Source organism: Rhincodon typus, chromosome 8 (assembly GCF_021869965.1).
Source record: "Rhincodon typus isolate 14 chromosome 8, sRhiTyp1.1, whole genome shotgun sequence".
NCBI classification, from domain to species: Eukaryota; Metazoa; Chordata; class Chondrichthyes; order Orectolobiformes; family Rhincodontidae; genus Rhincodon; species Rhincodon typus.
In genome coordinates this window covers 33,811,539-33,835,875 of record NC_063339.1, presented here as the reverse complement: position 1 = coordinate 33,835,875, position 24,337 = coordinate 33,811,539, and the positions used below count along the sequence as shown (strand labels likewise).

Genomic DNA, 24,337 nt, shown 5'->3' with positions numbered 1-24,337 from the left:
TTCCTGCTCCTCTGATGCTGCTTGGCCTGCTGTGTTCATCCAGCTCTACACCTTGTTATCTATCTATTGCTATTCCTTTGTAATTTTGTGCTATCATCTACAATGCCATCTAACTTTGTATCATCAGCAAGTTTGGATGTCTGACTTTCTGTATTATTATCCAAGTCATTAACAAATTATGTCACACTCCCTCCTAGTTTTGTGTAATCAGCAAACTGGGAAATATTACAACAGATTTCCTCATTCAAATTGTTGATATATATTGTGAAAAGCCGTGGCTTAAACACTGGTCTCTGCATACGCTTCTTGTCACTGCTTTCAATTCTGAAAAAGACCCATTTATTCTGTTCCCTGCCTGCTAACCAATTCTCAAAACACCTAGCCCTCCTGATTTGATGTTGCAACTTCACTTCTTATGTCGGACTTTATCAGAAGTTTTCTGAAAATCCAAGTACATCCATTGGTTCTTCTTCATCTATTCTACGAGTTATGTCCTCAAAAAACTTCAGTAAGTTTGTCAAACATGATTTTCCTTTCAGAAATCCATGCTGATTTTCTACTTTCACATTCTTTATACTAGATTCCTTGTTCTCCACCATCAATTCTTCCTATTCACATTGTAAAGGGCCTACATTTGTCTTCACTAATCATTTCCGTTTTACATAGTTATAGAAATTCTTTCAGACCATTTTCACGTTCCTTCTAAGTTTACTCTCCTACTCTATTTTTCCCCTCTTGATCAATCTATTGGTCTTCCACTGCTGAGTTCTAAATTTTCCTCTGGCTTGCTACTTTTAAGAGCAAGTTTATATATCTCCTCTTTGGATCTAATACTATCTTTAACTTATTTTGTTAACCGTGGTTAGACTACTTTTTCTGTTGTGTCTTTTTGTTGAAAATGAATAAATAGCCAATCACTGTCATGCCTTTTAATGAATTTTCTCAGTCTATTGCAGCCATCAGAACTCGTCATAACTTTCTAGTTTCCTTTAGTTAGATTTACAACCATGATAGACTGGTTAACAAGGTCCGACTACATGGAATACAGGGATAACTAGCCATTTGGATGCATAACTGGCTCAAAGATAGGAGACAGAGGGTGGTGGTGGAGGGTTCCTTTTCAGACTGGAGGCCTGTGACCAGTAGTATGCTGCAGGATCACTGCTGAGTCCATTGCTTTTTGTCATTTATATAAATGACTTAGATGTGAATGTAGGAGGTATGGTTAGTAAGTTTGTAGATAACACCAAAATTGGTGGTGTAGTGGACAGCAAGGAAGGTTACCTCAGGTTACAACAGGACCTTGATCAGGCGGGCCGAAAAGTGGCAGATGGAGTTTAATTTCGATAAATGTGAGGTGCTATATTTTGCAAAGGCAAATCAGGGCAGGACTTATACACTTAGTGGTAAAGTCTTGGGCAGTGTTGCCGAACAAAGAGACTTTGGAGTGCAGGTTCATAGTTCCTTGAAAGTGGAGTCATAGGTGGACAGGTTAGTGAAGAAGGCATTTGGTTTATTGATCAGTGCATTGAGTCTAGGATTTGGGAGATCAGGTTACGGCTTTTTGGAGTATTGGTTAGGCCACTTTTGGAAAACTGCATTCAATTCTGGACTCCCTGCAATTGGAAAGATGTTGTGCAACTTGAAAGGGTTCTGAACCAATTCACAAGGATGTTGCCAGGGTTGGAAGATTTGAGCTTAGGGAGAGGCCATATAGGCTGGGGCTATTTTCCCTGGAATGTCAGGAGCTGAGGAGTGAACTTATAGAAGTTTATAAAACCATGAAGGGAATAGATAGGGTGAACAGCCAAGGTCTTTTTTTACCCGGGGAGAGGTGTTCAAAACTAGATGGCATAGGTTTAAGATGAGAGGTGAAAGATTTAAAAGGACCTAAAGGGGAACTTTCTCATGCAGAGGGTGATACATGTATGGAACGAGCTGCCAGAGGAAGTGGTGGAGGCTGGTACAATTGCAACATTTAAAAAGCATCTGGATGGCGATATGGATAGGAAGAGTTTAGATGGATATGGCCCAAATGCTAGCAAATGGGATTGGACTAATTTAGGATATCTGGTTAGCATGGACAAATTGGACCGAAGTGTCTGTTTCTGTGCTGTACATCACTATGACTCTGTGACTCCTAGTTTTGCATTTGACTACTTCACTTCCTATCCCCATGATAAATGTCATATCATGATCACTTTTTCCTAAAGGATCTTTCATAATGCGATTGTTATTTAATGCCTTCTCATTGCACAAAACAAATCTGGGATAATCTGCACCAAGTTTGTTCCTCAATTTACTAGTCTAATCTTGTAAACATTCTAGGAATTCATCCAGCTCAAAATTATTGCTAATGGGATTTGCCCAGTCTATAATGTGATTCAAATCATCCATGATTACTGTAGCAACCTTGTTGTATACATCTCTAATTTAATGCTTAATGCCATCCCTTTCCTCACAAATACTTCAGTGGCACGGTGCCTCACAGCACCAGAAATCTGGGTTTGATTCCACCCTTGGGCGACTGTCTGTGTGGAGTTTGCATGTTCTCCCTGTGAGTGCGTGGCTTTCCTCCAGGTGCTCTGGTTTCCTCCCACAGTCTAAAGATATGCAGGTTCGGTGGATTGGCCATGCTAAATTGCCCATAGTGTTTAGGGATATGTAGATTAGGTGGGTTATAGGGGGATGGGCCATTGTGGGATGCCTGAGGGCCAATGTGGACTTGTTGGGCCAAAGGGCATGTTTCCACACTATAGGGATTCTTTGAAAGTACTGTTTCAAGTCCTACAGACAGTTCCCACTACTGACATTTTGCACCTTTGTTGCTTCTTAGCTCACTTAGACTGATTCGACAGCTAGATTTTCTGTGCAAATATCCTTTTTCATACTGGCACTGATTTTAACTCTCACTAACAATGTCACCTCACTTCCCTTCTATTGTTGACCATTCTTCCTAAAGATTTAATATCCTTGGATATTCAGTTCCCAGCCTTGGTCACCCAGCAACTATGTCTCCATTATTGTAATCGTATCATACCCATTTACTACAATTTGTGCTGTTAGTTTGTCTATCTTATAAGCTTTCCATGTATTTGGATACAGTACCTTTTGACATTTTACATATTTTCTTTGTACTCTGGCTCTATTTGCGGCTGGCCTTGTTTTCTCTGCTTTCCACCTTTACTTTCTATTTTTCAATCTTCCTTTTCCAACTTTGTTTCCCTTGCTTTTGTCAACCCATTTGGGTTTTGATCTGCCCCTACTCCAGTTTAACCCCTCCTCCAATTTATTACAGTGGGCCCCTGTAAGGATATTGGTTCTTATCTGCTGGGGTTGTATAGGTCCTGTCTTACCCAGAATCAGGCCCAACGTCTATTCTCCTATTCTTGATCTTGCTATCACAAGGCACTGGGAATAATCTTGAGATTACCGTCTTTGTGGTCATGCTTTTTAATTTATTTCCTAGGTCACTATATTGTTTGTAGGACTCCTTCCCATTTTTACCTATGTTGTTGGTACTGATCATGATCATTCACACTTGGAAAGGCTCCTAAATCAATGATATGTTCTTCTTTGGGAGTGTGAACCATGAATCATGCAGGATCTGGACCAATCCATTGCTGGGGGAAGGGGGAGCATGCTCGGAGATCCTTTTCTCACAGTGAAGCTGGTCAGGTTGGGAATACAGGGTAAGGTATCAAAATCAATCCCCTCATCCTGCTCCAGCAAAAGTTAGAGGTGGTGGAAATTCTCAAATTGGGTCTCAGCTGCCACTTTTTAAATGGTTCTGTAGTTCTTCCAATTCCATGAAAAGCTAGCTGAGTATTTCTCCATTCAGTCTCTGTACTTGCCTCCAATGGGCCATGTTCAAATGGTTCCGGAGAGCTGTGGAATTCCTGTAGGTGAGTGAAAGAGGCAAGTGGAGTCATGCTGACCGGTTATCTGATGTCGTTTGTCAGCAGTGAACCTTCACACACCTCCTTGCTGTTGTACTCCAGGAAAGTTTAAAGTAGTTTTTTTTTCTCTTAAAATAGATTGAGAGGGATGTTATACAGAAGTTTAAAATGTTCAAACGTTTGGAAAAATTGGATGCAAGTGAGTTTTTTTTTCTGTCATGTGCAGAATTTAAACTCAAGAGGGTATATTTACAAATCATCCACAGCAAAACAACATAGAAAATTTTGGAGACACTTGTCTAATAAAAAGTGGAGATATATTTGGAACAAATTGTAGACACTGGTGGTGAAATTAAAAATTTTAAGCAATTTCAGAAAGAACTAGACAGATTCTGGTCAACAACTTGAATTTATAAAGCACTTTTAAACTTGGAAAAAGTGTCATGGCAATAGGCAGGAATTTTATCACATTGACCCTGAGAAGAGGAGTCTGGCTCTGGGTGCAGGCAGATTTATTAAGTTACACTGGCGCCTCTGGTTATTCTCAGGCTGAAGATATTATTATCAACTTAGTGAATAAGTACGAAAAAGTGGGAAATGAATTCAGATAATTGATGTCTGTCCACCCACAGAATTTGATTAAACAGAGAGATGAGTTTTGACACATGGCCTTAATGCTGTACTTCTGATTAAAGGAAAGCGCAGTCCAGTCCAGTCCAGTCCATGTTTGTTGCCCTATTATTAGGATGGTGGAGGACAATTTCTAAACGTTGCTTTCACTGCAGCATCTTTCTCATTTCCACTGTATCGAACATCACTTTTAAACGAGAATCTAAACCTTAGCAATGTTAAAGCATTAAAAATCCAAAGGAGATAACAGTGTGAAGCTGGAGGAGCACTGTAGGCCAGGCAGCATCAGAGGAGTAGGAAAGTTGAGATTTTGGGTCGGGATCCTTCTTCCGAAATGGGGGAGGGGGAAGGGAGCTCAGAAAGAAATAGAGAGAGGAGGGGTGGGGCGGGGGAAGGGGGGTGGGAAGGTGATAGGTGAGTGCAGGTAGGAAGTGGTGGGGATTGGTCAGTGAGGTGGGAGGGGTGGATAGGTGGGAGAGAAGATGGACAGGTTGTGTCAGGTCAAGGAAGTGGGGGTGAGAGGGAGGGTTGGTCATGGGATGTGGCGCGGGTGGGGAGATTTTGAAGCTGGTAAAGTCCACATTGAGACCATTGGGTTGTAGGCTCCCAAGGCAGAATATGAGGTGCTGCTCCTCCAGTTTCCGGGTGGTGTCATTGTGACACTGGAGGAGGCCCAGGATGGACATATTGCCCAGGGAGTGGGAGGGTGTGTTGAAATGATTCACAATTGGAAGGTGTTGTCGTTTGTCATGAACAGAGGTCTAGAAAAGGACATCTGGGAGTGCAGGAGTGGAACGCCCCATCTTGGGAGCAAATGCGGCGGTGGCAGAGGAATTGGGAGTAGCAGATGCATTCTTGCAGGAAGGTGGGTGACAGGAGGTGTAGTCTAGATAGCTGTGGGAGTCGGTGGGCTTGAAATAGATATCGGTTTCAAGGCGTCCTCTTATTTCAAGGACGTTCCACTCCCAAACATCCAAGATGTCCTCTTATTTCAAGGACCGCAACTTCCCTCCTTCAGTGGTCGAAAATGCTCTCGACCACATCTGTTGTGTTTCCTGCACCTCTGCCCTCACATCCCCTCCCCACAACAAAAACAAAGACAGAATGCCCCTTGTCCTCATATATCGCCCCACTAACCTCCGGATTCAACGTATCATTCTCCACCACTTCCGCCACCTGCAATCCGACCTCACAATCAAAGATACATTTCCCTCCCTACCCCAATTTGCTTTCCATATGGACCGCTCCCTCTGCGACTCCCTCGTCTGTTCCACACTCCCCACTAACTCCACCACCCCCCGGCACTTTTCCCTGCAACCGCAGGAAGTGCTACACCTGCCCCTACACTTCCACCCTCACCCCCATCTAAGGAACCAAACCAACCTTTCACATCAGACAGATATTCACCTACACATCTGTCAATGTGGTCTATTGCATCCACTGCTCCCGATGTGGCCTCCTCCACATTGATGAGACCAAGCGGAGGCTCAGAAACCGCTTTGTAGAGCACCTGCTCTCTGTTCGCAACAAACAACACCTTCTGATCGCAAACCATTTCAACTCCCCCTCCCACTCCCTGGGTGACATGTCCATCCTGGGCCTCCTCCAGTATCACAATGATGCCACCCGGAAACTGGAGGAGCAGCATCTCATATTTTGCCTTGGGAGCCTACAGCCCAGTGGTCTCAATGTGGACTTTACCAGTTTCAAAATCTCCCCACCCCCGCCTCATCCCGTGATCAACCCTCCCTCTCATCCCCACCTCCTTGACCTGACACAACCTGTCCATTTTCTCTCCCACCTATCCACCCCTCCCACCTCACTGACCAATCCCCACCACTCCCTACCTGCACTCACCTGTCACCATCCCACATACCTTCCCCAGCCCCACCCCTCCTCTATTTATTTCAGAGTTCCCTTCCCCATCCCCCATTTCTGAAGAAGGATCCCGACCCAAAACCTCAACTTTCCTGCTCCTCTGATGCTGCCTGGCCTGCTGTGTTCCTCCAGCTCCACACTGTGTTACCTCTGGCTCCAGCATCAGCAGTTCCTACCGTCTCTGAGTGAGTTAAAAATCCAAAGGACATTTATCATTGGAGATGTGCCTGTAAAGATTATGAATCAGCTAGTAAAACACAGGATTAACTATGTAAATATTGTTTGCATTTTCCGGGGAAGAGCTGAACGGAACGAAACTCGGTTATGTCAGACTGAAAGAGAAACTCAGCAGGTATGGCATCAGCTGCGGAGAGAAAGCGGAGTCAGAAGTTCTGAAAAAGAGTTAACGTACTCAACGTGTTAACTCTGCTTTCTCACCAGACCTGCTGAGTTTCTCCCACATCAATAGAATCCCTACAGCGTGGAAACAGGCCATTCGGCCCATCGCGACCACACCGACCCTCCGAAGAGCATCTCACCACCTACCGTATCCCATCCCTACATTTCCCATCCTATTTAGCAATCCACCTAACCTACACATCCTTGGACTGTGGGAGGAAACCCACGCAGACACGGGGAGAATGAACAAATTCCACACAGACAGTCGCCTGAGGATGTGAGGTAGCAGTGCTAATCACGGAGTCACCGTGCCGGCCCAAATTTCTGATTTTTTCTAAATAAAAACCAAAAGAACTGCGGATGCTGTAAATCAGGAACAAAAACAAAGTTGCTGGAAAAGCTCAGCAGGTCTGGCAGCATCTGTGGAGGAGAAAACAGAGTTAACGTTTCGGGTCGTTTTATTTAGTATTTTTTATTTAGTATTTAACTCACTGCCACATCTCTTCCAGGCATGCCCACCTTGAAGAAGTTTTGCTCCTTTCTCCGACGGGATTTCCGTTCCAATCTTTCTTCCTGCCCACTGACTTTAATTTCACTGTCACTCCTGGTGTTTGACCAGGTATTTGCTAAAACTCGTTTCCACAGCCATATCACATTCCTCAGTGACTGCCTCCGGCTCAGGCTGACACCACGTGGATTCCAACTGAAGTTTCATCCCTCATGTTTTGAATCCTCCCTGGATCACAGATACCTCCATTAAAAAAAAAGTTCTGAGGAAGGGTCACCAGACCCGAAACGTTAACTCTGTTTTCTCCTCCACAGATGCTGCCAGACCTGCTGAGCTTTTCCAGCAACTTTGTTCTGTTTTTTTCGGTTTGTTTCAGATTGCCAGGATCTGCAGTTCTTTGAGTTATTTCAATTATATCAAAATCGATTACTTCAGTGTACTCCGGTCTTTTATAATCTAGGAACAATTGGTTTTAAAACTGTGGTTATGTGAGTATTGGTTGGGAGATGTACCCTGAAATACGAGGAAGCGTTTTGTGTGTTTTCCTTCGTGCATGAAGCTCCGCTTCCAGGAAGCAATTAGATCTCTGATATGGGTGTATAAGTTTGTATAAGTTCTGCTGCATGAGCTCAAAACTAAATAATGTCCCCCCGGAGTCAGGGCTACAACTTGGATTTCAAAGAAGTGTCCTCCTCTAAATACATACGAACATATGAAACATTTGGAATACAATGTTTAGCTTTCCGATAAAGAACGGAACAGTTCCGAAATTAGAGTTACATAAGAAAAACTAGTTGAAACAGGAAAGTTTGTTTTCCACGAATATTCGCTAGTTAGGAATGGCGTCGACTTGCGCACTTTAAGAAATAAATATCTAAACTGTCTTCCATTCTGCTACAGCAGAAAACATATAACCTAGGCTATTGAAAATAAGAGCACCAACGTGTGAGTACTGATGCACTGAGAACGACTTACATTTGCGTAGCACCTTTTATGACCTCGACATATTCCAAAGCACTCTGCAGCCAATGAAGTACAGTCGACACAAAAACAGAAGTTGCTGGAAAAGCTCAGCAGGTCTGGCAGCATCTGTGAAAAAAATTGTCAGAATTAACGTTTCGGGTCCGGTGACCCTCGGAACAGAAGTACAGTCGACGTTGTAATGTAGGAATACAGCGATTAAATTGCTACCAGCGAACTCCCACAAACAGCAACGTGATAACGATCAGTTAAAGAGTTTCTTTGCAGTGGAAACACAAATATTGAGCAGGATCATTCTGCTTTACTTTTTAAAACGTCGTCCCTTTGAGAGGGCAAATAGGGTTTTGAATTAATGTCCATATAGAGGGAGACAGCACCTCCTACAGTGCAGCGCTCCTCTAGTACTGTGCTGGAATATTGTAGTCAATTCACCTCTGACTAAACACGTAAGACAGGGGCTAGCTGAGCACTGGCTCGCAGCAGTTTGATAGGTTCTGCAGCACGGGAAATGATCAAAAGTGGTCTCTTATATTTTCAAAGACTGGCAAATGTGAACAATACGGGACTGCAGGTAAACACGGAAAATTCTTACAAAGATAGTAGGAACTGCAGATGCTGGAAAATCTGAGATAACAAGGTGTAGAGCTGGATGAACACAGCAGGCCAAGCAGCATCTGATTTTTCTGAAGAAGGGTCTAGGCCCGGAACGTCAGCTTTCCTGATTTTTCTGAAGAAGGGTCTAGGCCCGGAACGTCAGCTTTCCTGCTCTTATGATGCTGCTTGGCCTGCTGTGTTCATCCAGCTCTACACCTTGTTATCTCAAATTCTTACAAAGCATCGGCTGTAGAAATAACTATATACTAATACAAATAGCAAAAAAATCTTTGCCGCACAGCGGTAATATCCCTAGGTCTGAGCGAGGAGACCAGGATTCGGGACCAACATACGCCTGAATGTGTAATAACATCTTTGAGCAGTGTGGTTAACAAATATATATTTCACAAACAATTAAAGGAGAAAGGTACTGCTTGTCACACTCTTTTACTCAGGGACAAGATAGAATAGTTTACAACCAAAATCTGGGGTAGAACACTGGATTAGATGTGTAGTCGCCCTGGTTATACGTGGAATGGTAGGCTGGATGGACATACTGAATGGAAATCTGCAAAACTCAGCACCTGCTCCGCCAAAAGCGGGGGGCTGATAATCTGCAAAATAACAGCGTTTCAAATGCTAAAATCAAATCTTCTTTTGTGAAATATGCCGATAGCCCCCAAAACAAAAGCAGAAATGATACTTGCTGCAGGATTTAGCTCACTTATCAAACTCAGCAGTCAACTGGAAAATCCAATTTAATAATAAAGAATGTAAAGTAATCCGTATTGGTTGAAGAGACAGGTTCCAGTGACCACACAACGAATGGAACGGAACGAGGACCCGGTAATTCCGAAAATAAAGGAGCCCAGAGCGGGAGCAATGCAGTTAAAATCGTGGGATGCTGGAATATATAGTCAGAACAGTAAAGTATAAATCTACAGAGGATTTAAAAGACCACAGTTGTGCTGTGAAAAGACTTGCAGGTAAACAGAAAAGGAAATTTAAAAAAAGAGCAAAGAGGAATAATTGGAAAAGGACACATCGTAAGTTTGCTCAACATTAACTGGGGACGGTGACAGTTTTAAGATGTAGAACATGAAGTAAACTGAAACAAAGAATTGAGGACGCTAGATATCTGAAACAAAAACAGAAATTGCTGGAGAAACTCAGCAGGGTTGGCAGCATCTGTGGAGAGAAAGCAGAGGAAGAAGGGTCACTGGATTCGAAACGCGAATTCTGATATAGCTCCACAGATGGTCTAAAGTCAACCCAGCAGTGGGAGCAAGGTGATCTGGATTCAAGTCACTTTAGGCAGGATATTTGGAAGAAGGCATTTGCTCCAAGGTCATCCTATTCGGACTGATTCGCCGAAGAGGAAAGAGGCGACAGCATTGTGCACTGTTACAATGTGGTTGAAGGCAATGATGGGATGTTGAGTACACAGCAGTAGCACCTCGTTTCCTTTACTTATTTAGGTCAATCATGGCCGGGAGCAGGGCATTGGCGTAAAGACTAGGGACGGGACAAGGAAAAAAAAGGTTTTGTTGTTGCGATCGGAAAGGCGTTGCCTGAAAAGATGCTGGGAGCTCCAGGGATACTCGGAACCTTGTGCAGGGCTCTGAGCAGAGAGAAAGTGCAGACAGAGCTTCCAGAGGGCTGGCAGGGCCAGGGTGGGCCATTGGCCTCCTTGTGCCCTCTTTGATTCTCTGTGGTATATAAACGATGATTCGTCAAAAGGGAGCGCGGTCTCTTCTCGGAAGCCTCTATTCAGAAGTTGAAGTGCGCTTTGCTGGGGCATGCGTTCTTGCCCTTGCTCCACTTGCTCTGAAGCTTTGGCCCGTGTGGCGCTGGGGCCGTGTGCTGAGGCTCACTCCGGGATCTCTAACACTTGCAGGTCAGCACACAGCAGCTGCCGGCTGAAGCCCCGGAAGGCGGTGGGACCCGGGGGAGTGTGTGCTCAGCCTCCCCTGCAGCACCCCCAGAGGCCGGCAGATATACTGCCTGCTGCATCGGCGATCCCTGTCCCTCTCTGAGAGTGAAAAGGAGCAGTCTCTGTGTCTGTCTGCCCCCTTCTCACCTTTTCCATGGACCGAGAACGGGCTGTTCAGCTCGAACTTGGTCACCGCCACCAGGCGGCTTAACTACTCTCGGAAAAGCTAGTCTGGCTGCGCCGTGGGGGAAACTGCTGCTTATTCATTCGGATCAGAGCGGTCAGTCTTTCTCAACTACTGTTCAGGTCGTTCGAAGAATAGAAGCTCTCAGGATGAAGACAGCCGTGAATCCCCACCGCGCTCCTCCGGTATTAGCTTGCTGCATTCTGACCCTCATTGCCGGCGCCTTCACTCAAGGTAAATGGAGACTTTATTCAACGGTTATGTCCCGTGTCATGTCAGGCTCTGATTGAGGACCGTTACATTAACCGAGCCACTCAGCCTTTCGGATTGATGTGTTTCCCTTGGGGACCAAAGGTGTCCGCGATGACCCGTGGACATTGGAGACAGTGAGAGACACTCTCTCCCCAGTGGGAAACCTGCAATTCTGCACCTGGGGCTCACTCAGATCAAACGAACTTTTTTAAAGAAACGAATTGATTTTCACGGGTTGGAAACATACTAAAGTAACTCCATCTGTTAATATCAAATCTTGGATGCTAAAGTTCACAACGCTGATTTTTTTTCAATTATCCTGCCAGGATATAAGCAGACCCTTTCTGCTTAGACCTGTGGCAGAACTATATTGGCTCAAAGACGCTTCTCTTAGAAAGAGTGGAAATGATATTGTAAAACAGAACTCGCATTTAATAACACATGCGGTGCACCTCTTAGACCCACATGTTCAGATCTGTTTGTTAGGATCGATAAAGAAGAATAAGTGATATTTTGGAGGATTTCATCATCTCAATGGAGCAAAACGTTACTAAAACAAAACAATAGACACCACTAGCCTTAAAAAATGAACTCAGCCGCTGTGTGGCCAGACAGTATATGTATGAGATTGTTCATTCCTGGTGGAGACAAATCCAATGAAACTGACATTTCTTTAAGAATGATGCTCCTTGGATTTTTAATGTGGGCGACCGGAACACAATGAGCTTCCAAGAACGAATCCACTGTCCCCCAGATTAGGTGGATAGAAATCTGTTGATCATCCCATCCCTTTCTATAGAAAAACACAGCAACATGACATTGTAGAAAGTTTGGAGGAGAATGTTAACCAGGAGTTGAAGCCATATTTTAAACAGCCTTTTAAAATGGAGAAATGGGGGCAGGGGGAAGGAAGATGGACATGCATTGACCTTAGCAATGCTGAGATGTTGTTCAGCCCCAGTGAGAGAATGATAACCTGCCACCTTGTGTCTTTGGAAGTGAATGTGCTGGCGCCTTGCCGCAATCACACCATCGCAACGATATACAATGTGTCATTTTTATGGTCAGTATTAAAACGCTTCAAACGTTCACCGTCTCGCTTGACTTTGTACCTTTTTCCATGTGTTTATGGTCATCTTTCCTAAGCAGTTTTGATGACGGAAACTTAGCTGACGTTCGTAGTTTTAACAAATCCAGCGATAATGCCTGTTTCTCATACATTTTATTTTGGTACTGGAGTCACATTGTTCTCTGTCGGCTTCATCATAAAACACGTGTAATAAAGATCTTGTCACACTTCTGATATCAAGGTCTAAAAATTTTATTTGTGGTATTGAAAGGGAAATGTTTCAGCATCGATAGGTAACAGCGATTACTAATGACCAGGGTCCAGGCGTGATTATGTAGAGCTTTCTGTACAGCAGACACACAATGAGCTTCAAAACTCTTTAGCTTTAGTTGCCGGAAATCTGAAATAAAAACAACGAATGCTATGAACTCTCAGTAGCTTTGGTGAAAGAAAGAGTTCCTTTGGTCGGAAGGAGAAAAATTAGAATTATAACTAATTTTAAGCAACAGAAACAGGGAAGTGGGAATGAAAAAGAACAGGGAATATATGTTACAGGTTCAAAGGCAGATGAGATCATATAGCAGAAGGACCGACCCTTTTTGATGCAGTGATAATAATAAGGTCATAACACAACTGCTGGGGAAACCAAGGAGTCATCTAAGCAAACGATGTTGTTTTTATTTGTTTAGAAAGGTTTGGATTTTTGGAGTTAGAAGAGAGAACAGCACAAGTGGGAAATATATTTATCATTATTGTGTGACACACGTAGTATTTCACAAAGAATATTCATAAACATTGCCAAGGACATAGTAATACGTGTCACGATAATACAGTCCCAAACTGGCACATTCTAAATGCCGCTCAAGCTATTTCGGGTTTCTAAGACATAAATGTTGAGGATAATAATAATCTTGAATTCAACTAGTACTCTAATGCAAATAGTTGACTGTCATTACAGAGTTCGTAGCCCGAATGGTGCATTTCACCAGCAGTCTCTCAGGTAAGTATAAGCAATCAGAGGCATTGCTGCATTGGTATTCACAGGTGGCTGACTCTATTGCAGAAGACAGATTGACTACAATGTTACTAATAAACCTTCAGTTCTCCTTGTTTTCCTGGACCTCTTTTATTCTCGTGTACCATGACAACTATAAATTTTACAATAAATTTAAATATAAAATTCCTGCAGTGCTAACATTCTCCTTCCCATATCCTTTCCAATGCAACCCCTGCTAATGCCATGTCTAAGATGGAATTATATACTTACCTTTTGATGTGCTTGTGCAATTCTAGAAAGTTCTTAGAATTCTACAAGTTAAAATGACTTCTTAAATCTTTTCATTGACTTTTACTTCTGTTCTTGAAGAATATGAAAGCTCAACAGAATACCAAACACAAACGATTAATTGGCATTCCACAACTTTTTATCCATATTTAAATTTCTTTAAACTTGATTAGTGGAACATCAGATCTCTAGTGCCAAACAACCTCATTTTTAATTCAGTCCATTCTTTGAATTAAACTCTGTGGATTTAAATATAAAATTGACTTAAATTAAAACAAAATGTAGATCACTGGGTAACCAATCTAACTGTACCCTCAAGGTACAAGGAGTGCATGAGGAATAATTAAACCTTTGCGATCTTTGATATTGAATGTCCACTGTAAGTGGTAATAGGTACACAGTGAAATCAAATAATACATTAGAAACTTCAGAGGTAATATATATAAATGTTTTCTAGGAACGGTAACTCTGCTTATTAGTTGGGCAATCACTAATTTACATTTTTCTTCAGTACTTGTAGGAACTGAGTGCAAACATGGCTGTCATTCATTAAATGGATTCTGTGAGACCACTGGTGAATGCAGGTACAAACTCAACTATATGTTCAACTTGGTGAATGTTATCTAAGCTCCAGATTTATAAAGAAGATAATCTTGTTTGTTTATAATTACAAACTGATGTCATTTGACTAAGCTGTGCAGCACTGGACTAGTTAAATGTTAACATTGAATCTAGGAGTAGTTATAGCACATAAGAAGGCTATTTGGCCTGTGGAATCCATATTGGCTGTCCACAAAAACATTATAGCTAGTTCCCTAACCCCATGATGCTGCTACTTTTCCCATGGGGGACTTAACCAAGTTATTTTACATCATTCGAATTTGCCAGACTCTCAGGCAGTGCACTCTAGGTAGTAACTAGCTGATACATAAAAAAGGTTTTATTTATATTGAGTCTGAGGAAGGGGCACCGGACCTGAAACATTAACTCTGTTTTTTCCTTCACAGATGCTGCCAGACCTGCTGAGCTTTTCCAGCAACTTTGTTGTTGTTCCTGATTTACAGCATTGGCAGATCTTTTGGGTTTTGTTTTATTTATATTGGCTAGTTTCTTGGCCAATCACTTTTAATCTGTGTCCTTGACTGTTCTGCAATGAGAGGAACAGTTTCTAGCTACTCTTTCTGGGCTCCTATCAGTAAAGTAACTGTAGCCCTACCACACCATTGGACTACTCTTTCACTAACAAGATATGACTGGTGTTGGTGGTTTCACCTGAGGGTAGCCTCACCTCAGGCAAGCAGACAGTCCTTCCTGGTAACCTCACCCGGTGTAGGAATTGAACCTATGTTGTTGCTATCACTCTGTATCACAAACCAGCTATCCTACCAACTGAGCTAACTGAACCCACAAAGACCCTTAACAAATTTCCTCTGAACCTTCTCTACTGAGAACAAACCCACCTTCTCTAACCTTTCCATGCAATTGAAGACTGTTCCTGGAACACCTCTCATTAATATATTCTGCACCCACTTCTTACCCTGCCATTATTTCAGGCCCTTAAGTGGGCAGTCAGTGTCAACATCAGGGCCTCATCCTGTCACAGCTGTTATTAACAAAGTGGTAGACAATGTTTTGCTGTGGAGGAGCACAACATGCAAATCTGCTGTGGTGTCACTTACAGACTCTGGAGATGTCCATCATTCAAAACACTGAGCAACCTGATTGTGGAACTCTATCTGGAAGGAGGGATCCACTGAGGGACTTTCCTGCCCTTGCTGCTAATTCTACTAACCCTATAACCCTTTGTGACTTTCACCCCCATAACCTCCATCATGCAACTGTGGCCTGGAGCCAGCAATGATCCTAGGCCTTGTGTTGATATTGTATTGGTAGTAGCCATCCCTCCTCAGTGAGGCTGCCATTCAGTCAAAATGTAAGTCTCTGACTGACTGGGAGCACTTCTTGGGCAGGACCTTGTCCCTGGGGTTATTGCTCCCAGGGAAGGCCGGGCCTCCAGCTACTGGTATTAAATATCCTACTATGACTGTATGAAAGTATGGTTTTGAATGATTCCATCATCCTCCCAGGCAACTGTCAGAGGCTGAACCAAATTGTTGACAACTTTGGTGTCATACTTGACTCCAAGATGATCTTCCAACTGTATATCTGCACAAAACCCTTCTATATGCTGGCCTACACTGCCTCCAGGTTAACCTGTACTCTGATTTTAAAATTATTATCCTTGTTAACAAATCCCTCCAAAGCATGACCCCTCACAATCACTGTAACTTCCAGCAGCCCTGTAAGCCCTCCAAGATACCTGTACTCCTCTGGTTCTTACCAACATCAATCATTTTAATCACTTGTCCATTAGTATTATGCCTTCAGTTGCTAAGACTCCATACCTCTCTGCCTCACTTGTATTACGTCTCTGATGTCCTTGCATGTATTAAACAGTGCAGCATTCTGATGAGATCTGAGTTAAATCATACTGAGACTTAGATTCATTGTCCCAAGAGTATTGAACATGGTTCCAGTTGATGTGGCCAATTGGAGTTGCACATTACTCCTGATTTCTTTTATACTGAAGTCAATAACTTTTCAATTTTATATTATTTAAGATTAAACTGAGACTCATTTTCTCAGCTGAAAAGAAAAAAAATACTGAAAATCAGTGGGTCAGGCAGCATCCATGGAGAGAAAGCAAGCTAATGTTTCAAGCCTAGATGACTCTTCACAGAGCATCATTTTGTCAGGGCTTTCTGCCTTTCAGCATTTTTCCGGAGTTCCCAAGACAACCAGCACCCCTCCCCATCCCCACACCCCCCACCACCTTTGCTGAAGCTGTAGCATGTGAATGAAAGAAACCGTGAAAAAATTCTGCTCCACCTACCTAGTGAGTCAAGACATTTTTCCTCTTTTTGATCTTTGTTGAAATAAGGTTTCTTTCTCATAGAGTAGTTCCCTGAGGGTCTAATTACAGAAAAGCACAGAAATATAGAGGGCTTGAGTTATAAGGAGAGGTTGGATAGGCTGGTACTTTTTTCCCTGGAGCGTTGGAGACTGAGCGGTGACCTCGTAGAATTTTATAAAATCATGAGAGGCATAGATGAGGTGAATAGCCAAGGTCTTTTCCCCAGGGTAGGGGAGTCCAAAACTAAAGGGCATAGGTTTAAGGCGAGAGGGGAAAGATTTAAAAGGGATCTGAGGGGCAACTTTTTCGTGCAAAGGATGGTGCATGCATGGAACGAGCTTCCAGAGGAAGTGGCACAGGCAAGTGCAATTATGACATTTAAAAGACATTTGGAAAGGAAAAGTTTAGAGAAATATTGGTCAAATGCAGGTAAATTGGACTAGTTCAGTTTAGGATATTTGGTCAGCATGGACAAGTTGGGCCATAGGATCTGTTTCCATCCTGTATGAATCTCTGACACTATAAATGGTTTAAAAAGTGCTGTGTGGGAAGTGTCAGGTTAGAAATGCGAATCTCTTTAAGGCTTAAACAGAAAGAGTTGAACCAAAGAGTCTGTATCTGTACCGTATATCTCTATAACAGTTCCAGTGTAGATCGAGAGAAGGTGATGCTGAAAAGACTTTGTATTTAAGAGCTGAGTTCTACGCCTGTGGGGTGGAAGGTGACCAGGTGAAGGCTGCAGAAAGGAAAGCTGGAAATTAATGTCTGTGCTAAAGTATAGATTAATGGATCACCGTAGCCATTTTTAATGGTGACATCCTTCAAGAGAACACACAGTCAATTTTGGGAAGTGGTGAATTTTCTTTTTAAGCAGTGATCATTTCTGATTGTTTCAGAACTATTCAAAGCAAATCACCAAGCATCCTACACTGACACATTGCTATTATTGTTTTTGTGAATATTTTTACAAGGCATTTAGTTTTAATTCTGCGTACTAGCCTATTGTCTACGAATATTGTTTGCCAGTCAGCATATCTGGATCAGTAGTGGGCTGCTTGGCTTTAACTAGGATTGCACTGCTATGGATATTGATTTTATGTGGACAGCTTGACAGACCTTAGAACATACTCTGCTTGAGGTCCCTCTGGAGATGCAATTGATAGACAATATTGTACATCTGAAGTAAGCGATTTGAATTTTTTGATTTTCAGGTGTTGATTCCTGGATAAATAAATGGCAGGTTGAAAGCATTAAATTATGATTATGTTTCTTTAAAGAAGCAAATATTTTCTTCAAATAGTCAATCTTCTGTATTGTCCTCTCTACTTGTCACATCCCTGGTTTACCTTAATAACAGTGATGCAGTTAAATTTGCAAAAATGAGAGAATTTGTTAAATAAAGTTGCTTGCTTTCCATATTTTTAATAACAAAATACTATTAAGAGTCCTATCAAGCATGTAAAGTTAATATTTTAATTCCAGTATAGTTGTGAATGTTAAAAATTTGATAGCATACACCCTAAACCTATGCCCTTTAGTTTTGGACTCCCCTACCCTGGGGAAAAGACCTTGGCTATTCACCTCATCTATCCCTCTCATGATTTTACATGATGATGCAGCATATCAGTTAATCCTCCACATTATGCAAATTCTAATCTTAATGTGCCAGAGTTAATCACATTTTTACATAAATTGTTTCAGTTTAAACACAATCAGTTGTTCAGATGTAATGCTGCTGGAGATATTGTTCCAGAACTGCCATTAGACAATGTCAATGGCAGTCATGCTGTTGGTCACATGTATCTATTTTACAGTGGGGTGTCTGTATGTTTCTACCAGTTCCTTATTAAAGGGACTCATGCATGATATTCTTAAATGTAGTCCTGACAGATCCTTTCTTGTTGGAGAACAGTTTGATGGATGAGATCATTCGTATATGAATTGTGAAAAATCAACTGGATCAACTTTCAATAGAATCATTGAATACAGAATGAAGTCGTTGAACCTGTCATGTCTATGTTTACTATTGATAAACAGTAACAGGGATGTTACAAACACGTTTTATGATACAGGGTGTTCATTTTTTATAACATCAGTGGCAGGTTTCAGAGGCAAAATGATTAATAAATCCTGCTCCAGACATTCCTTCAAAAGTAATTCTGATAATATCCCAACTCTAGAGAATGTGGAACTCAAAAATTAGAGGCTCATCTTGCTTTTTGGAGAATGGATTTGTCGTCATTGCAGGGTATTTATGACATAACTATTGTCACCTTGATATTCATCAGTATTTTCAGATGTTCATGGCATGAATGTAACTGACTAGTCCGTCCCTAATTGTCCTTAGGGACAAGGTGTGGTGAGCAGCTTTCCTGAACTGCTGCAGGCCATTTTGTGGAAGTACAGCCATAGTCCTGTTACATAGAGAATTTCAGGATTTAAAACCAGCAATCTTGAATTGATGGCAATGTATAAGAATTACAGAAATTTGTGAAGCAGTTAGGAAAGCAAACAAAATGTTGTGGAGATTGCAGTACATGTGTGGAAAAGTCTTCTTAGAATTGTACAGGGCTTTGATGGGGCGATGATTGGAACACTGTCTGATGTTTTCATCTCTACCTAGTGAAGGTATACTTTGCTTGAATGAAATAATTGTCCTATGATGAGAAGCTGAGTAATTGGGCCTATACTGTCTCAAGTTTAGATCTAAGTGAAATATGAAGGGTTCTGAGGGAGCTTAAGATGGTAGGCATTAAGAGTCTGGGCTAAATTGTGCACATCAGATGTCAGATATGCAGAATTCAGGCAATGTGAGGGGTAGTATAAAATTGGATGTCAGGTCAGTGACATGTGACCATTGCTCAGCGCCTGTGGGACAATTGAGGCTCCTGGGGCCAACCATTGGCCAGTTAAGGTTCTCCATCCACCACTTCAGCCATGTTATCCATGGCAGGTCACCACACTAGCAAAAGAAAACAAAGATGCTTGGTAAAATGTAATAGGAAATATAAAAGAAAAGTTTCAATCAAATATGGAGCTGCAGGACAAAAACCTTAACATTTAGTCCAATAATCATGATCAAATGATGACTTTTTTTGGAAAAAAGTTCACTGCTTCCTAACGCAATTTGCATTAATTGTCCAACTTCGGAAGTTAAGTCATTCAATTTAGTGAAGTGTGACGGATGAGAATAAACAACTCATTTGTCATCAGCTTCATGGCTAAAGTTGTTTCCAAATTTTGCATAGAGCTACAAAATTGGTAACAAGCTGATGGGAGGCTGTCTCCTCGATGAGCAGTCTGTGCCCACCAGAGAACCTCCCCCCCCCACCCCCGGCCAAAGGTGTGAACAATGCTCCTATTCCCTTCTTTTAACTCTGGCCTATCCCGCAGCCCACTCATCACCCATTCACCAGGGCCTGTCATCCTGGTAAGACCCCAGACTCACCCGAAATCCCGGCTTCAGTGCTAAGTGCTTTCCTGTTGGCCTCGCAGGAATCCCAGCCATGGATACTGCCGCCAGTGGTACTGCTGGGACAAGTCCATGCCACTCCTCCATTACTGGCTAGGAGCTCTCTGGGGTGGGACTAGTTCCCGATGTTGGGCAGACATCCCACTTGTAACAAATTAAAAGTATTCGTCTGTTTACTGGCTCAGGGCGATTTGGCGAAGAAGAAGTGAATCTGCCTTGGACTTTTACATGGAAGGGCAAAACTATCACTTCAAGTGTAAAATACAGCCTACGGTTTCTCCTGGCTAGACAGTCTAAAACTAGGAGGGCAGAGTCTCAGAATAAGTGTTAGATCACTTCACATGGGATGAGGAATTTGTTCACTGGGGCCTGTGAATCTCTGGAATTCTTTATCCCAGAAGGCTGTGGATGGGTGCTCGTTCAATATGTTCAAGGCTGAGATTGAAGGACTTTTGGATTCTAGGAAACAATTAAGTGATGTGGCGACCAAAGTGGGAAATGGAGTTGATCCTGCGGTATCGTCATCAATGGTAGAGAGGGTTGAATGGGCTATGCAGCCTACTCCTGCTCCAGTTTCTTATGTTCAAGACAGCATGGTATGTAACTTGGAGAATACTTTACATGTGCTCATAGCCTGCTCCTCTGGGGCAGTAGTGGTCATGGGATTGGAAGGTGCTGTTGAAGAAGCTATGGTGAGTCATTACTGTACATCTTGTAGATGGTACACACAGTGGCTATAGCTACAGTGCATCAGTGGTGATACCGGAAAGTATCTTATGTGGTGAATAGGTTGTCTATCAATTGCACTGTTTATTTCTGGATGGCATTGAGCTTTCTGAGTGTTTTTGGAGCTGCACTCATCCAGACAAATGGAGAGCATTCTCCATTAGGTGATGCTGCCATTTCTTTCCAGTTACAACATATCTGACTGTTGTCAATGCTCAAACCCTTATTGACCATTTGTTTCAGCAGATAATCTTTCATTCTTCCAACACACTTTCATTTTTCCCCACCAGTGAGTCATGCAACAAAGACCTGATGTTTTCTGATAGTGCGGCATGCATCTATTAGACTATGTTCAGCCCTAGTTTCAGTTAACAAAAAAACGACGAAGTACTGAAAAACTCAAAAGGTCAGGCAGCATCTGTGCAGGGAGAAAGAGTTAACAGGCTACATTTTACCAAAAATTGGCTGTTAAACTTGCAGAGTTTCAGGGAGGGCTTCTTTCTGTGAGTTCTAGCGAGTTATCTCACACAATTCTCCGCTGCTCACCTCATTATGTACGCCTTTATGGCACTGTGCTATCTGGCATTCACCAGTGGTGGAGGTACTATCACTCCCAGGATCTTCCATCAACCGCTCCAGCTATGGACCAGGTAATTCGCTGCAAGCCACAAATAGCCCTTCACCGATACGTAAATAAAGACAAACAGCTTCCAAGGGGACAAAGTTGGCACAGGTGATACCTCATTGCAAATAGAAGCTCACATTTGTATATTTACTGCTACTTTTCACCATCGCCTGCCTGATTGAGTATCATTATAACTGCAGCTACAAAAACTAAGCCACCTCCAGTGAAGGAGCCAAACATCTTAAGTATTTCTGAGAGACCCAGATGGAGACCAAGTGCAAAGACGGAGCATGTGAAATTATGGGATATCCTACCAAGACCTCTTCACATTTTGGGAGATCATATTCAAGAGGAAAGTATACTGTAAATGGCAGGACCCTTAGGATCTACAGAGGGATATACAGAGGGATCTTGTGCAAATCGATAGCTCTCTGAAAGTGGCAACACAAGTAAATAAGGTGGCAAAGAAGGCATATGGCATGCTTGTCTTCATCAGTCGGGACATTGACTACAAATGTTGGCGAGTCTTGTTGCAACTGTATAAAACTTCAGTTATGCCACATTTGGAATATTGTATGCAGTTCTGGTCATGACACTATAAGGGAGGATGTGGTGACTTTGGAGACAATGCAAAAGAGATTTACCAGAATGTTGCTGGATTGGAGTGTATTAGAGGTAAGGAGAGGCTGGACAAGCTTGGATTGTTTTCAATAGAGCATCAGAGGCTGAGGGGCAACCTAATAGAAGTATATAAAATAATGAGAGGCGTGGATAGGATGAATAGTCAGAGTATTTTTCCCAGGGTGGAAATGTCAAATACTGGGTGTCATAGCTTTGAGGTGAAGGAAGAAAGTGTTAAAGGACATGTGCAAGGAAAGTTTTTTACACAGCGGTAGGTAGGTGCCTGGAACGCACTGCCAGGGGATGTGGTAGAAGCAGGTAATATATCAATGTTTAAGAGGCATTTAGACAGACACATAAACAGGCAGGGAAGAGATGGGTATGGATCATGTGCAGGCAAATGGGATTAATTTAGAATGGCACCATGGTTGGCATAGACATGGTGGGCCGGAGGGCTTGTTCCTGTGTGTACTGTGTTCTATTTTCTACATTAAAATCACCTCCACCACCTGTGGGATGGTGTGCAGAACCAGCATTGGGCTGTTAAATCACTTCAGGACCCACAAACCTCTACCTCTGCCTTAAAAATATTTGAAGACTCTGTCTTCCACTGTCTACCGAGGAAGAGAGTCCAAAAGACTCTCCACTCTCTCTAAGAAAACATAACTGTCCTCATTTCTGTCTTAAATGAGCAATCCTTCCTTTTAAACAGTGACCTCTAGTTTTAGAGGTCAAGCCATGTTGGATAACTTTATACAAACTCCTTTCTTATATACTAGTCATTTCACTAAGTATCTCCCTTTTCATTTTGGAAATCTGACCGTATGGATGTCCCTCTCTAAATCTAAAATAGCAGGGGTCTAGAAAAGAACATAAAAGATTGTGAAATTTTCGTAATATGGGACATATTCGAATTTTCAACATAAGTAGAATTCTTTATATTTGAAAACACTCCTCACATACTTTTGTTCTTCAATAAAGCATATTACCCCATGAAGTGAACAATAAATAATGAACATTGCAATTTTAACATTAAAACCTGTTCTCTTGTCAATTACTAATTTTAGCCTATTGACTAATTAAAATATATATCTTCATCTAAGCTGTACTAACATCTAAAGTCTTCTGTTTTCCCGTGATTGTACGAATATTGAAATCATTTACCTTAAGCCCTGCTTTAAATTTAGTGAGATTTTTTACAAACAAATATTCCGTACAGTTCTGGTCATACTACTACAAGAAGGATGTGGATTCTTTGGAGAGGGTACAGAAAAGGTTTACCAGGATGTTGTCTGGTATGGGGGATTTTAGCTATGAAGAAAGGTTAGATAGACTGGTTTGTTTTCACTGGAACACAGGAGACTGAGGGGCGACCTGATAGAAATCTATAATGTTATGAATGGCATGAGTAGAGTGGAAAGTATGAGGTGTTTTCCCAGAGGGGAGGGTTCAATTACTAGGGGAGACAGGCTAAGGGTGCGGGGGATGGGGGGGGTTGGGGGGGTGGGGGGCGGTGGTGGTGGTGAAGTTTAAAAGAGATGTATGAGGCAAGTTTTTCACACAAAGGTTGGTACCTGGAATGTACTGCCAGAGGAGGTGCTGAAAGCAGACACAATAGCAGCATTCAGGAAGCACATGAATACAAATACATGAATACGAAGGGAATAGAGGAATTTGGATCCTGTAGTGAAGACAGTTTTAGGAATGGCAAAATGTGTCAGTCCAGGCTTGGAGGGCCAAAAAGCCTGTTCCTGTGCTGTATTATTCTTTGTTCTAAATAATTCGTCAATTAAAGTAGTAGAATTTCAGATAATCATGTTAATATTACATGAATAATTTTGGCCTATGGCCAGGCGATGGTTTAGGCATTTTCCCATTTTAGCAGGATTTTTTTTAAGCAGTAGTGCAGAAATATTCTTATTTTACATTCTTATGTCTTCAGTAATTAATGTTTAACCTTGTTTCCAAATCTAATATCTGTCCTTTTTGTCTTTAAAGAATTTCTATTTTAATATTTCCATTATCTATTTTATTTTTAACCAATGGGGATTTTAAGAATCTTGCGTCTTGCTTTCTCCTCTGCTAGCAGATTCGTACAAGCGTGCATAAACTTACAAAGTTCTTCATGATTGAGAACAAATTATTTGATTATCCTGCTGCAGTAAGATTATTTATAATTCTTGTCCGCATCTCTGTACAACTTTGAGCTATTATACTTGTTTTGCTATTTCAGTTTTCCAGTTATTATTCTAGTCTTGTTTAATTGAATTGCAATAAATAGATTACATTTTTTTTCGCTCTGAAAACAATTTATCAGTGATCCCACTGCATCTATCCGCCTCCCACTCTCTCCCTATTTATTTCGGA

At 42.0% G+C, this 24,337-nt stretch overlaps 1 protein-coding gene across 1 annotated transcript in view; it reads left to right on the top strand.

Annotated features, from left to right (window-relative positions):
• Window positions 1-12,289: 12,289 nt before the first annotated feature.
• The window catches only part of LOC109919294 (protein delta homolog 1), a 20,376-nt gene continuing 8,328 nt past the window's right edge, over window positions 12,290-24,337 (top strand). The window contains exons 1-2 of the mRNA XM_048599656.1: window positions 12,290-12,321; window positions 14,124-14,196. Of these exons, the coding sequence (XP_048455613.1) occupies window positions 12,306-12,321; window positions 14,124-14,196 (89 nt within the window). The 5' untranslated portion in view covers window positions 12,290-12,305. The remainder of the gene's footprint in view (window positions 12,322-14,123; window positions 14,197-24,337) is intronic.